This window comes from Mustela putorius, unplaced genomic scaffold (assembly GCF_011764305.1).
Source record: "Mustela putorius furo isolate JIRA1106 unplaced genomic scaffold, ASM1176430v1.1 tig00003983_pilon_pilon_pilon, whole genome shotgun sequence".
In the NCBI taxonomy this organism is placed as follows: domain Eukaryota; kingdom Metazoa; phylum Chordata; class Mammalia; order Carnivora; family Mustelidae; genus Mustela; species Mustela putorius.
In genome coordinates, this window is record NW_025422123.1 from 13,948,393 (window position 1) to 13,964,139 (window position 15,747).

Sequence of the window (15,747 nt, forward strand, 5' to 3'; positions counted from 1 at the left end):
GGATTCCAAAGCTTCAGCTCTTTTAACTTCCACTTAGGTCCATTTCTGCTCATAGTGTATTTCTTGGATAGAATGCTGATCTTTGCTCATGGTGTATTTCTTGGATAGAATGCTCGTTGGAGAAGAAGGAGGGCTCTTGCTGAGTCTCCGCCAGAGAGAAAGCCATCCACACTGATAACAAAATGGGCCCATGGGGACGTACTTCATGGTCTCAGCTTTTGGTGGCGTCCTGGCATCAGAGATGATTCAGATGTGGCCATTGGTCTGTGACTAGAGAGGACCATTGGGCTGGCATCACAACAATTAGTTTTCATGTGGATTTTGATTTTCCCTTTCTAGGTTGCCAACAAAAGCAAAGAGAAGATGTCTGCCAGGCCACATGGTACGTTGGCAGCAATTAGTGATCAGATGGAAATTTTTGTTTATTATAACAGAGAACCGCGCTCAGCCCTCTCTTGATGGCATGACAGATGGGACTGCTTAATGGCTCACATTTGGGCTCTTTAGTTATCTCATATTAAATCTTACCTTTGACCCCTGCTCCCCTCTCCTCCCAGTACCCTCTGCTCCATCCTGGCCAGAGAGTTCTTTGCCATAAACTATTTTGCTGACCCAGTCCAGCCTGGAGCAGTGGCCCAAGCAGGTTTGGGAAAACTCTTAGGTTTTCCCAAGATTTTTCGTAATAATTACAAAGTTCTGGAGCTGGGAGCTTTCTCACAGAACACGGGGTGCCGTGGCTCCCATACTGTGTTCTGGGGAGCTGGAGGAGTTTGAGGGAACTGTGGGGTGTGAGAGACCTTGTGGACTGAACGTGGGCTCTTCCTTGTCACTTCAAAAGGGGAAGTTCCCCTTTTATCTGTTTTGTATGTCTGAGTTCTGGATGAGATTTTGTTGGAGGGTGCCTGGGTGGCTCAGTGGGTTAAAGCCTTTGCCTTCGGCTCAGGTCATGATCTTAGGGTCCTAGGATCGAGTCCTGCATCGAGCTCTCTGCTCAGCAGGGAGCCTGCTTCCTCTTCTCTCTCTGCCTGCCTCTCTTCTTACTTGTGATCTCTGTCAAATAAATAAATTAAAAAAAAAAAAAACCTTAAAAAAAAAAAGAGGGAAATCCTAGATTAAAAAAAAAAAGATTTTGTTGGAGACATCAGGTGTTCATCACTGAAATAGATGACGATCACTGATCTACTTCAATCGTCCTCCAGTTTGAGAAGAAAATACATCTGATGTACATGGGGTTGATGTGCCTTCACTGTGCTGACGCCTTGGTGATAGGCTCACGTGGTATAGAGCCCCAAGATCTCCATCTGATGTCAATACCTTTTATTTCTCCAGGTGTATGTGATGGTGTCTGTGTGGACAATTCCCACTGCAGCCAACCTTGCCCTCCAGACAGTGAGGGAAATACGGGGTTTTTATGCAGGCAAAAGAAATGGCACAAGATCACTGAAACCTGCCGGACTCTTAATGCCTTCAACATCTTTGAGGTAATATCCTTTCTCTCACACGCAGAGGGGAGACCCAATTAACAATGCATAGTGCAGTCAATAAGAGAGAGGGGAAGCAATACACAGGGCTGGTAGGTGAGTGCGTTTGTACATGAATACATAGACACCTACTCATTTTCTCTCTCTGCACAAGAATGGAGGTTCTAACTTTGGGCCTCTGAAAGTTTGTGCTCTGGCTCCCACACGCTTCATGATACTAAAGAACCTGATCCTCAGGTCAGAGCTGAGCTCCACAGAAGAACTGTGGAGAATGATCACAGCTTATTTCTCCATCTTTGCTCTTAGCTCTTTACTACAAAGCCTCGGGCCTCAAGGTACCCTTTTCTGACCAGCAGCCTTGGCCGCCCTGAGAACTTCTATTTATTTATTTTTTTAAAGATTTTATTTATTATTTGACAGAGATAGAGTGAGAGAGCACACAAGCAGGGGGCGGGGGAGGCAAAGGGAGATGGAGAAGCAGAGTAGGGAGTCCGATACAGGGAGTTGATCCCAGAACCCTGGGATCATGACCCAAGCCAAAGGCAGATGCGTAAGGATTGAGCCATCCAGGCGCTCCTACCCTGAGAACTTTTAGATATGCAGGCCTCACTCCGGACTTGTAGAATCTGAAGCTACAGGTTATCAAGGCCCCCAGGTGATTTCTGTGGTCAGTAAAGCATGAGACACAAGCTGGCTGCAAGGGAAGGCCTTCATCACCAAACAGATGGACCTATTTCCGTACATACTTAAGTAATGACATACTTTTAAAGATCAAATTTTGATAAATAAAATCAGGTGAAATATTATTTCTTCTCTTTTTTTTTTTCTTCACTCTTCTTCTCGTAGGGGCTTTACCTTTCTGACATTCAGCTCCTGATTCCTTCAGATGAGTCAATACCTTCACATCTCTTTGGTCCTAGGGAACATCCCTATTTGGTTATTTTAGGGGGGATCAGGGGGATGCTATACTTGAAGTCCCCAACCAGTCTTCAAAAGGCTGCTTGCCTCAGGGTGTCCATCACTGGATGCACCCCTAATTTGAGGAATCTGGGCAATGATAAACACAGAGACCCATGTACCATGTGTTTTAATATCTAAATGCTTTAAGTCAAGCTTCCAGACTGCTAAGTAAAATATGTTCTGCTGGTGTCCCATCAGATTTTATCTTGCCCCTCAAGGGTGGTGGAAAGCCAAGGTCACATGTTCATAACCCTGAAAACCAGTATCCTGTTGCCACCTCACAGGCCTAGTATATTGGTGGCATGGTCCATCATGTAGCACAGACTTAGAGAAGAGGCCATGTGGGCCCCGGAAGTGGGCTTGGGGTTGCTGAGCAGGGAATTTGAGTGTCTAGATGCGGGGACACGAGTTCTGAGTAGGCATATCCTCTAGGCCCACAGTCTCTTTGTCTTGTGAAGGGGCAGGCGAGAAGATGCCAGAAAGGGGTCCTCTAAAGTAAGGGTTGGCATTTTTTTTTTCTGTAAAGGAACAGATAATTAATATTTAATCCATGTGGGTCAAAGGGTCTCTATTGTGAGATTTCAACTCTGCCATTGTGGCAGGAAAGCAGCCTTAGACAATATTTCAATAATGAGCAGATTGGCTCCTAATAAAACTTTATTTACAAAAAACAGGCAGCCAGTCAGGGGCCACGTTCGCTTCCTTTGTTCTGAAGGCTGGGACCCAGAACCTGAATCTGTGGGAGATACTATTTATCACTATTTTCAGTCATTCTTTTGTGTTGGTGTCAGCTGATTCACCCAAATCTAGTCCAGAATTTCTATGTTTAAAATATGTTTAGTAAAAACAGGCTTAAATGACACTAGAAATTTATCAGTTGCACAAGACATATATACGGTATATATATATATATATATATATATATATATATGCACAGAAGGGGTCTGAAGTGGTATGCTAAAGATAACATGTGTTCACTGGAGGGAAAGGGTTTAGCAACAGGCAGCTGACAAGCCGGAACTTGGGTTTTTCTGTTCATATATGTTGGTAGTGGGGCAAGTTACTCCATAGCAAATGTGACTATGAAAATATAAAATTGACAAACATTTTGCAATGTACAATTGCATGATAAGGGTGTCCTAAAGTTAATTAAAGGTACTTTCATATTCAAAGCAAAAGTAACCCAATACAAACTTTCTTTTTGACCTTTCTTAGACAAATTCATATTCAGTTCGACCATTTGGAGGGAATACTGTAATAAAAGAATATGCCAGAAAGTCTGAGACCATCACAGACATGCTGATGCAAAAGTGTCCGGAGGATTTGTCCTGTGTACTTAGGAACATTCGGCAGTCTCCTCGGCTCCCAGGAAACATCGCTGTCATTGTGCAGCTCCTACACAACATATCCACGGTGCTATCGACAGGTGTCAACGAAGTGAAGATGCAGGTGAGTGGCCTTGACTTGGTAGAATGACATTTTGGTGGAAAGGAGTGCAGTTTCGCTGGAGTATTCTGTGGGCTTTTTGGGGTCTTTCCCATCAGTGTCTGGAATGCCTGGCATAGCACGTGCTCAATAAATGTTCACCACAGAATAAACAGAGGAAAACAGAAAAGGTGAACACATCAGTACATGTTTAGAAACAGAACTTCTTGGATGCTGGGTCTGATGCAGAGATAAACTTGCCCAATGTATATTTTGGCTACTGAAAACCTCTAAGAACTATTCTGGTTCTTGCAGAGGAAGACTTTTCCTAGTTTTACTTGTGAGTCAGAACAGGATGCTAAAGTGGAAATTAAGCGAATGCAAAGAATACAGCCATACGTGTTTGCTGCAGAAGTGTGAAGTGGACCTCAATTCACTTCTTTTACTTTCAATCTTTGAGGCAGAGGAGAAAAAGGAGGTTCAGCCTCTGGTGTCAAATTTCAATTTTCTATGTTCCTGTCCAGGGTCCTGCACACAGTTGGGATTTAATAGATATTTGTGCAAGATTGGGTATTCTGAGCAGGGTGGGCAAGTGGCTGGCTTCACCACGGTGTAAAGGGGAGGTGCTGATGTCAGTGAGATTGGGGAAGGCTGCCCACTTGCCTGCCTCCCAGGGAGACTCTTCATACATGACATGAAGGCAGTTCCTTCCTAGCACTATTCTCCAGCTCAAACTTTGTTGGCTGGCCAGTACCCTGGGGATCTCATTACGAGGCTGATTCTGATTCACTAGGTCTGGGGTGGGCCCTGAGAGTCCATCCTTCTAAGAAGTTCCTAGGGGATGCCTATGCAACTGGCTGGAGGACCACACTTTATAAAAGTGAATCCTGACTGTCCCGGCAGATTCGGGAAGTGGCTCAGTACTAATTCTGGTTCTTCATTGGCAGAGTTACAGTATCATGGCCAACCACATTCTCAACAGCAAAAGCATCTCAAACTGGACCTTCATCCCTGAAAGAAACAGCAGCTGTGTCCTGCTACACTCGGTCAATTCCTTTGCAAGAAAACTATCTATAAATAAGTATCCCATTGACATATCAGATGTCTTCATTCATACTATGGGCACCACCATATCCCAAGACAATGCTGGGAAGAATTTCACTTTTTCAATGAGAATTAACGACACGGGCAGTGAGATCACTGGGCGGGTGCTGATTGGTAGAGATGAACTTCAGAAGGTGCCTGCTCCTTCCCGGGCCATCAGCATTGCATTTCCGACTCTTGGGGCCATCTTAGAAGCCAGTCTTTTGGAGAATGTTACTGTCAATGGGCTCGTCTTGTCTGTCATTTTGCCCAAGGAACTTAAAAGAATCTCATTGATTTTTGAAAAGATCAGCAAGTCGGAGGAGAGGAGGACACAGTGTGTTGGCTGGCACTCCCTGGAGAGCAGATGGGACCAGCAGGCCTGTCAAATAATTCAAGAAAACTCCCAGCAAGCTGTTTGCAAATGCAGGCCAAGCAGGTTATTTACCTCCTTCTCTATTCTCATGGCACCCCACATCTTGGAGAGCCCGATCCTGACTCATATCACGTACCTAGGGCTGGGCATTTCGATCTGCAGCTTGGTCCTTTGCTTGATCATTGAGGTCTTGGTCTGGGGCCAAGTGACAAAGACAGAGATCTCATACTTACGCCATGTGTGCATCGCCAATATCGCTGCCACCTTGCTGATGGCTGACGTGTGGTTCATTGTGGCTTCCTTTCTTAGTGGTCCCATGACACACCACAATGGATGTGTGGCAGCAACGTTTTTTGTTCATTTCTTTTACCTTTCTGTGTTTTTCTGGATGCTGGCCAAGGCACTCCTTATCCTCTATGGAATCCTGATTGTTTTCCATACACTGCCCAAATCGGTTTTGGTGGCTGCTCTCTTTTCAGTCGGCTACGGGTGCCCTTTGCTCATTGCTGCTGTCACGGTTGCTGCCACTGAGCCCAGCAAAGGCTACCTACGGCCTGAGGCCTGCTGGCTCAACTGGGACATGACCAAGGCCCTCCTGGCCTTTGTGGTCCCAGCCCTGGCCATCGTGGTCGTAAACCTGATCACAGTCACCCTGGTGATTGTCAAGACCCAGCGAGCCGCTGTTGGCAGTTCCATGTTCCAGGAAGTGAGAGCCATTGTGAGAATCAGTAAGAATATCGCTATCCTCACACCACTGCTGGGCCTGACGTGGGGATTCGGGATAGCCACGGTCATCGATGATGGCAACCTGGCCTTCCACATCATCTTCTCCTTGCTCAATGCGTTCCAGGTAAGTCTAGGTTCTACTGACCCAGTACTAAGGGAGAGAATTGAGGAAGAAGATTTGTCATCAGGAGCTTCTGCAATGGTATTTCTTTGTGAAAGACAATGAACTTGGAGTAGCATAGTGAGTCAGGAAATAAGCTTTTCCCCCAGAAAGGCCTGGGTTCAAATCTTGATTCTCTCACTTACTGATGTGTAATGTTCCCTTGGGATATTTGTTTAACTTTTCTGAGCCACATTTTTTTCACTTACAAGATGGATATAATACTGCCAACCTTATAGGGTGTTAGGAAAATGAAATAAAACATTGGGAAAGCACCAAGTATCAAAATGACCTAAAGATTATAAAGAGCACAACAGTAAGGCTGAGCCGCTACTGTTTAGAAATTTAAACACTACCACTTCCCCCAAATCTCGGTACCTAACTGGAGATATTAAAATGTGCACCTTTATTATATTTCTTTCCATTTGGAATTTTTAGTTCCCATTGGAAATCATCTTATTTTAATGAGGCAAGTCATACAGAACAGTATTAAAGATAAATAGTTTCCCTTCTCTTCTCTCACCTCTATGAATTAAACAATGTTCACAGTTTCATGTGTCTCCTTGCCAAATTTTTATGCTTATATACAATATATTTTGACATAATATAGGGGTTAGGATATATATTACTATGCACCTTATTTTTTCACTTAAAAATACATGGTAGCCTCTTAGTAGATAACTATGTATAAATACGTCTCTTTATTGGCTGCATAGTAGTTATTCCATATTTAATAATCCCTTACTTGACTGAAATTTGTTTTTTTTTTTTTCTTTTTTTTTCTGGTCACTAGGTACCAATGAGCCAAAGTTTATCATATTGAATGTTAAATACATAGATAAGAATTAACTGATAAGAAAACATTTGTTTTTCTTTTTTTTTAAATTTTTTAAAGATTTTATTTATTTATTTGACAGAGATCACAAGTAGGCAGAGAGACAGACAGAGAGAGAGAGGGAAGCAGGCTCCCTGCTGCCCAGAGAGCCACCCAGGCACCCCAGCATTTGTTTTTCTAATGACATTTACAATAATCCTTTTTCCTGAATGTAGACTTATTTGAAAATAAATGTTTTACCTGGTGGATAATAGAGATTTGAAGTCAAATATTTTCTCTTTCAAAATTTAAATATAATGATTTCATTTTACAATAAGCATTTTGATGCCTGGCAAACAAGGTTAATAATAATAGAGGTGCCTCAGAATTTGACTCTGTATTTGTGCATGTCTACAAAAAAAACATTTTTTATATAGCTTTTACCCAAGTTTATGCAGCTAGTCATGGCCAGGGCTGGTATAATCACCTAGCGTTCTCAAATTTCTGATCAGCATATCCCATCCTGTTTGTCAGGAGTCCTTAAAGAGTTCATGTATCTATTCCTCTGCATTTCCCTTTCCTTGTCTCCCCGGGTGTCCTCTTGCCTGTGAGTTTTGGTCTGGACTAGGCTGTGAGCATTTGCATTTTGGTACCATGAGCTCCTTTACTTATCATGATAAGATCAATTTGTAATTTCAACTCAGTTTCTGCCTTGACTCCTGCCAAGGAGGGTGGAGCTCATCTAAATGCCAGTACTGATGGATGTGAGAAGCTGAGCCTGGGGTGTGGATGAAGGATAGACCCTGGCGCAGGCTCTAGGCACTGGTATGCTGCAAGATGGCTTGTCCTGTCTCCAGAGAAATGACTTCTATTTTCAGGAGTTTTGCAAGCTGACTTGTAATTAAATAAAACAAAGGTTTTGTGTAAGGTCCTACATCTTCAAAATCCATTAATTCCTAATTATTTGTCCACATTTTCCTACGCTCGTGAGGTTATTTTCATCTATTATATATGTATGGGGGACATGCTGTATAATGATGTGCCCATCCCTTCTTAACTCCACATTTGATGACATTGCATTGCTAGATTTAAATCAGCCAGTGTGGGAGTATTTAACCACAGAGACAGGCAAATGCTACAAATTAGTAGAGCTGGTTATGGCTATTTACCAGTGAATCAGTGGGCCAAGGCATCCTTGGGATGCCCAGGGTGGGAGGAGAAAGGGGAGCCCTCCATCAGCTGACATGGGGGAACACAATCAAGCAAGAGGAAGGAAGCAGAACTAGCAGAGTCTTAGGATGAGGGGCAGGTGGTACTGATGGAGCGGACAGAGAAGGGATACCCCTGAACACACTGTAGGGTCCAGAAGATGTAGGAGAAAGACTCTTTTGGAGGTTTCCTGGTCCTAGCCCTGTGAGAGCACCTCCACTGGTTTTAAAGCTCAACTGCCCCCTTTGCTGGGGAAGTATTAGTTGCTGACTTGACTGCACACTTTATAACCTGCAACTCCTGGTTGGTATCCTCTCTTGCGTTTATTGAGAGTAACTGTGGGCTGGGTAAGGTTTGGAGACCCCCTTATAGTTGTTTTAGTAGGAGGAAAGTTAATGTCTTATTCCCTTTGGGTTGCTGTAAAAGAAAAAAAAACAACACCATAGACTGCGTTGCTTATACATAACAGAGGTCTATTTTTCACAGTTTTGGAGGCTGGCAAGTCCAAGGTCAAGGTACACACAAATGCAGTGTTTGGAGAGAACCTGCTTTCTGCCTCATAGTCATCTTCTTGCTATATTATCACATAGCAGGACAGGCCAGGGAGCTTTCTGGGGTCTCTTTTGTAATGGCACTAATCCCTTTCATGAGTGCCCTACCCTCATGACCTAATTACCTCCCCAAATCATGCCTTTAAATACCTTCACATTGGGCATTAGGATTTAGCAGATAAATTTTGGCAGGGGTAGGGGCATTCCTTCCATAAAGCATATATTTTAAAATTTGGGAGAACACCTTGAGATTTATCTGCTCCAATTGTGGTTTATCTACCAAAGAATTGCAAAGAATCTGCTACCGGTGAATTTTTATCAATCAGATACTAAACCCTTGATTAATAATTTATCCAGATTTTCCGAATGATATTTTGTGTAACTTTTCCCTCGGTGGGACCAATGAAAAGTGATCCTAGTGGAATATTTCCCAGTTACACTGTATGTATGAGTAAGATAAATGACTGTACAAATGCAGGTTGCATAATAAAGCTGTTAAGCACACACACACACACACAGATGTAGACACAGACATACACACAAATAAATATACAGAGACACCACATTTATTGAGTATTTTGTGTCAGGCGTTATGATAAGCGTTGTGGATGTGAATATACTTAGTTTAGCCCCGAGAATTGAAAACCTTATATGGAGAGAATTCCTCTTTGTCCTTTAGCCATCGGAATGTACTTTTTAGAAGAAACAGGCTAAAATCATGGTTTCTAGATATTAAAAAAATTTAAATCCTAAGCAAAATTCATAGAGATTCCGATTTAAAATGTATCCATTGTATCAGAACCAGGCCTGGGTGTACGTGTCTCAAGCACTTTTATACAAATGACACTTTGTAACCTAATGGCCCATGACATCCATGACATTTTCTTGGTAGATACAGTGACAGATTTCCACAGTTATCTCGTAGGCTAAGCGTGTCACACAAAAAAGCAATCTCACAGAAGGTCTCCAAGCATTGAAGTGCTTGCTGGACTGGCTGAATGGATAGGTATATTTGGTATGTTTAGGGGAATGGATGAGCTATATGGGCAGCACCAATGCCTGTGAAATCTTCCATCTCTCAGGTAAGTTTTTTTTTTACAAATAGAGGTAGCAGTGGGTTTGGTATCATTCCTGTTGAGGACCACCGCATTGCAATATCTTTATGGTGCCATTTATATTAAAACCATGTGTCTTAATAGACATCTGCCTATTATAAGCCTAATATAAGGCTTCATGTTCAATTATGAAATTGAAGGTGATGCCTTGTTAATGAAAGGTCATGAGTTCAGTTCTCTTCCCAGGTGAGCCAGGACCTGCATAACCATACCTTCAGGAGAAACTGTCTAATGAGTGCTGCAATTTATCACATTTTCAAAGTTGAATCTCTGAGTTTCTTTCTCCTTGTCTGGAAATGGGACAAATACTTTTCCTTCCTTCTTCAGGGGAGTGTTTTGGGACAACTCAAATGGACTATCCTATAGAGGAACAGCTTCCTTTTGACTTTCATGGGGTCTGACTTTGTATGGATGGTAAGGGATCTGCGAGCTAAGTGATTCCCTCCATGTTATCCTATTTGGAGCATCTGTTTCTGAGCACACGTTATGTGCTTAGAAGCTCAATCTGTTTTGGGTCTTAGTCTTCTGAGGGTCCATGCGCTTGACTTCCTTTGTGAGTTTCATAACAATCTTTGGTTGTGGATGGGGGGAGGAGGTTGAGAGTGTTAACAAAAGCTGAGCATAGTCACTTTTGATATTTTTTCTATGGAAGTTTCTTTCATTATAGTTTGTCCAAGAACTGCAAGGCTGCTGTCTACGACCTAACATATTCTCTGACACTTGCTCAGACTATTATAGTCTGGTGAGCTCCTGATAAATGCAAAACACTTTTATTTTAACCAGTTGAAAAAGAAAGTCCCATCGTCTGGTATGGATCCTGGACCTTGGTCTGTTTGATTTACTGAGGTTTCCCCAGTGTCTGGCATGAGGCTGGCACATGGAAGATGCTTAATCAGTATCCATCGAATGGTGAATCTAGGTGCTGTGACCGTAAGAGAGTCAAAATTTTATTAAACTGTTTCTGATTTTATTTATTTATTTATTTTAACCAGACTAGAAACTGATGAGTATTGGTATTTAAAATGGCTAAATGGCTCTTCTTCCCTCTTCTGTGTTTCTCAGGGCTTCTTCATCTTGGTGTTTGGAACAATCCTGGACCCAAAGGTATCACAAATCCTTCTTCCTTTTGTTTTTCCCCATGATCCGTACTTGGCTCTGAAATCCCCACTTGTAAAGACCACTTACTGAGTGTCTCCGACCTCCATCATTTGTGCGGACACTTGCACACGGCATCACTCTTCTTTATGATGCAAGTAAAATCTACCATCTGCCAAAGTCCTGTGGAGCTAAGCATTACACATACATTAGCTCTAGTCCTTAAAACAATCTTGGGTATTCTTATTTTCAGTTTTATGGATGTGGACCGTGAAACTCAGAGTGATTAAACTTGCCCATGAGTTCTACAGAAACCCACTCTAACAAGCTGAAACAGAAAAAGGATTGATTAAATCTCACAAGATCAACTTCGGGAAGGTCTCTCTGGCTTGGAGACTCGAGGCTACACCCAAGGAACAATTTCCAATGCAGAGACAGAACTAGACACCTGTGCTCCTCCCCACTTCCCTGGGTGCAGATAGCACAGCTCACCAGGCCCATGTCAGGCAGCAGATGCTAAGCTAGACTTGTTGCTCCTGTTGTCCTGTAGATCACCTCCACCCTGCCTGTTGGGATCCACTGGCACCTGCTTCTTTGTCCTATCATGTCTGATTGGCTGAGTCCAGGTCACGTGGCTGGATCTCTGCTGCAAGGGAGGTCAGGACATTGAGTTCCACCTTAAAGAGCTGTAGACTTTGGGAAGGGAATTTTCCAAGTAGAGATGTGTGTGTGTAGGTGGTAAGTGGTGAAAACAGAGGAAGACTAAACAAATGAATAGAACACCAAATGTTTACTCAGCCTTCTAAGATCACTGTCTTTCCTTTATACTATGCTGCCTCCTGAGTGAGCAAAGTAATCAACTCTCTCAAATGTAGAAGCAAACACCTTTGCTGCAGGGTTGATTTTTTAATTAATTATTATTAATTAGTTAATTCCATTATTAAGTTAATAGCTGAGATTTATGAAAGAGGCATTTCACACTGGCTTTCCTTTCATTTTGTTATGAGGATACCATATCGACCAAATAAAAATTATTTAGAAGTGGTAGAGTATTGGTGTTTCAGTCTTTCTATTTCCGGTACAAACTTTGTACCACTGGGAGAGTTCCTTAAGTCTCAGGAACCCAGATCCCCCAAGAGGAATGCAGAGATTATGATGATTTTCTTGCCTATTCTGCTCGATCCTCATAAAGAACAAATGTGATTTTGTTAAGTGAAAATACACAGAAAGCATTTAAGGTAGTACACAGTTGTATACCAAGTGATTTTTTAAAATTAATTGTAATACCACAACTAGTGATTATTGTCAAAACAGCAGCAGCATTATTATTTATTAATTTACCAGGTGTTACGAGATGTGCAAAGAACTCTAAGACCTAGAACTTTCTATGAAGATCAAAACCTCTTACATTTAACATTCTAACGTAAAAGGTCAAGACTCAAAGATGTCACAGGACCGGACATGATTAATTGACATAAAGTTGTTTATGCCAGGAATCTTCACAAATTTTTTTAGGATCAGTAAAAAGTAATGAGCATATGTCCCCAGATGTGTTTATTGTCAATTTACAAAGTATGTATTTTGCATGTTATGAAACACAAATTTTAAAAAAGATGAGAAAAAAGAAAATGTAAATAGAAGCTCTAGGCTGTCTCCCCATATCCCCGTGGACCCTTGAGTGCACAGCCCCAAGCCCTGGGGAGTGCTTCTCCTCCTTTGGATGCCGTGTCTGACAAAGCATATTGTATTTTCTGGGAAGCATGAAGTCACTTCGAGCTGGAGAGGTTTGGTACCCATTAACTGTGAAGACAGAACTAACTATAAGTCCTCAGAATGTGAATAACATTTTATGAAGTGGAAGTAGAAATAAGACAGTGCCCGCATTCAGCAGGAGAGATGTAGGGAAATTGACAAGTTGGTTTGGAGTCTGGGGACATAAAGCCAAGTCTCAGTCCTTCTCAGTAGTCAACTGGCTTTGGGTGTCACCTTGGCTACTAATCTTAATGTCCTCTGTTGTAAAATGGACATAATATTATCTATTTTATAGGATTATTTCTTGAATAAAATGAGATGACAGGCATGAAAATTGTTTTTTAAAAGTATATGAATATAAAACAAAATATAATATAAGAAACAAAGTATATTTGATACATTAATAAATTACTTAATTTATTATAAGGGGCTCCTTATTTATTATAAGGGGCCCCTAATTTATTATATAGGGGCTCCTGGGTGGTTCAATTGGTTAAGTATCTGTCTTGGGCTCAGGTCATGATCCCAGCGTCCTGGGATAGAGCCTTGCATTGGGCTCGCTGCTCCACAGGAAGCCTGCTTCTCCCTCTCCCTCTTCCTCTGCCTGTCACTCCCCCTGCTTGTATTCTCTCTCTCTGTCTGTCAAACAGATAAATAAAATCTTAAAAAAAAATTACTTAATATATAAATATGCTGGGGCGCCTGTGTGGCTCAGTGGGTTAAGCCGCTGCCTTCAGCTCAGGTCATGATCTCAGGGTCCTGGGATTGAGCCCCGCATCGGGCTCTCTGCTCAGCAGGGAGCCTGCTTCCTCCTCTCTCTCTCTGCCTGCCTCTCTGCCTGCTTGTGATCTCTGTCTGTCAAATAAATAAATAAAATCTTAAAAATATATATATATATATATATAAATTGCCATATTAGCGTTATACTGTGTTAATTTATATTATTATATATCATGTTATATATTATTTATAACATTAATACATAAACATGTTTTATTAGTATATTATATGTATTTCTATTTTATATTACATTATCATTAATATACTTATATAATCATATATATTATTTAATATGTATTAAATATATTTACATTTTATATGTATACTTACGTTAAATCTATTTAATATATATTTAACATACAAAATATAATTGTTATTTGTTATTCTTATTTTCTTTATTCCATGGACTTTTGCTATGTTGCATAGGATTCTGTTTTTTAACTATGGATTGGCCTCTAGAAAAGGTTGTTTTCTTTTTTAAAGATTTTATTTATTTACAAGAGAGAGCATGAGCAGGGGCAGAGGGGCTGAGGGGCTGACGGGCAGAGGGAGAGAGAGAAGCAGGCTCCCCACTGAGCAGGGAGCCCGATGCAGGTCTCCATCCCAAGACCCCGGGGTCATGACCTGAGCTGAAGACAGACACTTAACCACCTGAGCTACTCCGGTGCCCCTAGAAAGGGGAGTTCAAATAACAGACAAGCCTAACTATCAAGTGCTCCCAAAAATCTGCTACCAAAGTGAAATCAAAGACTCCTCAAACTTGTGGCAAACTTCAGGCTTCAGGCTTCTGAATAGGCGTCTCCTGTGCTAGCCTCGCCTTCCTGTGTCTCTCCCTCTCCCCACCTTTTCCTGAAGCGTTCCTCTGAGTTACAGACCCCTCCACATCCCAGCGACAGGGCCTGGCTGCTAACCCACTTTCTCCCCACATTGTTGGCCTGGTCTGTGCATCTGTGCTGACTTTCATAATCTTTTAATTCTTAACTCCTTTTGTTCTCATTCCAGATAAGAGAAGCTTTAAAGAGTCGAGTAACTTCTGCAAAATGGAGCTCCAGACTATCTGAGGTAAAGCCTGCATACTCATTATTGCATGGGGCGTGTTGCTAAAACAGTCCCCCTAACTCTGTGTATTCCGAGGTGCCCCGTGAACACCTCTTTGACCTGTTCAGATTCCTTCGGGGGTCGTGGCATCCTACGTGCATTTAGAGAAGAGTGGCCAGGCAGGGAGTGGGGGTGGGGGATTGTTTTGGGGGGCGGACTTCAACCCAGACAGCAGGAGAGCAAGCCCATGCGGAAGCAGAGAAATGAGAGAAGAAAATCTCATCTTCTTGGGATTGCCTGCTCTTTCCCTCCGACTCCGGTTGGCAGAATTGCAAACAAAGTGAGGAAGTCCAGGGAAACAAGTTCTGACGCTACACAAAGAGTCTCCTAGTAGCTTGATTTTCAAGAGGGGCTGGCCGCCATGGTTACCGGAGTTGTAAAGGAAGGCTGGGGCCGGCTCAGTGGTGTCGTTGAGAAGGCTCTACCGTCTAGGAGTACACACGCCCTTGACCTTCACTTGTATTTCCCTCCCTCAGCTGATCCGAGGGAGGGAAATACGGAAAGCGTTTGAATGGCAGCAAAAGGGACTTCGAGGTTAGCGCAGGGGACATTTCCCAATCACAAGAGAAAAGGCAATCTAGAGTTTTCCAGGCTGACATTGGGTAGGATCCATACCCATGACTGGGCTGACAGCCTGTGGCCTGAGTAGCAGCCCTGTCCCACCCTATATCCCTTGCCTTGCTGGTCTCTCTCTTGATCTCCATCACCCACCTTTAACCTCCGCTCCTTTCTTTCCCCTTTATTTTCCCATCTCTATTGCTGTTACTCCCACCCGAACTTGGTTCTTGGTTTGCAAACTCTGGGGATTGTTGGCCTCTCCATTGCCTTTCCAGATGAAATGTTGAAAAGCTATAATTTATTTAGACTAAACATCAAACATGATTTAAAACAGTCGATCTCATGGGATGCCTGGGTGGCTCAGTGGGTTAAAGCCTCTGCCTTCGGCTCAGGTCATGATCCCAGGGTCCCGGGATAGAGCCCCGCATCGGGCTCTGTGCTCAGCAGGGACCCTGCTTCCCCCTTTCTCTCTGCATGCCTCTCTGCCTACTTGTGATCTCTGTCAAATAAATAAATAAAATCTTTAAAAAAAAAAAAAAGTGGATCTCAACCTTAGCCAAAGAC

The 15,747-nt window shown here is 42.5% G+C and overlaps 1 protein-coding gene across 1 annotated transcript in view; it reads left to right on the top strand.

Moving 5' to 3' along the window:
• The window catches only part of ADGRF2 (adhesion G protein-coupled receptor F2), a 40,249-nt gene that overhangs the window by 18,879 nt on the left and 5,623 nt on the right, over positions 1-15,747 (top strand). The window contains exons 3-8 of the mRNA XM_004739730.3: positions 340-382; positions 1,330-1,481; positions 3,657-3,890; positions 4,814-6,175; positions 10,963-11,004; positions 14,530-14,589. Coding sequence (XP_004739787.1) covers positions 340-382; positions 1,330-1,481; positions 3,657-3,890; positions 4,814-6,175; positions 10,963-11,004; positions 14,530-14,589 — 1,893 coding nt within the window. The remainder of the gene's footprint in view (positions 1-339; positions 383-1,329; positions 1,482-3,656; positions 3,891-4,813; positions 6,176-10,962; positions 11,005-14,529; positions 14,590-15,747) is intronic.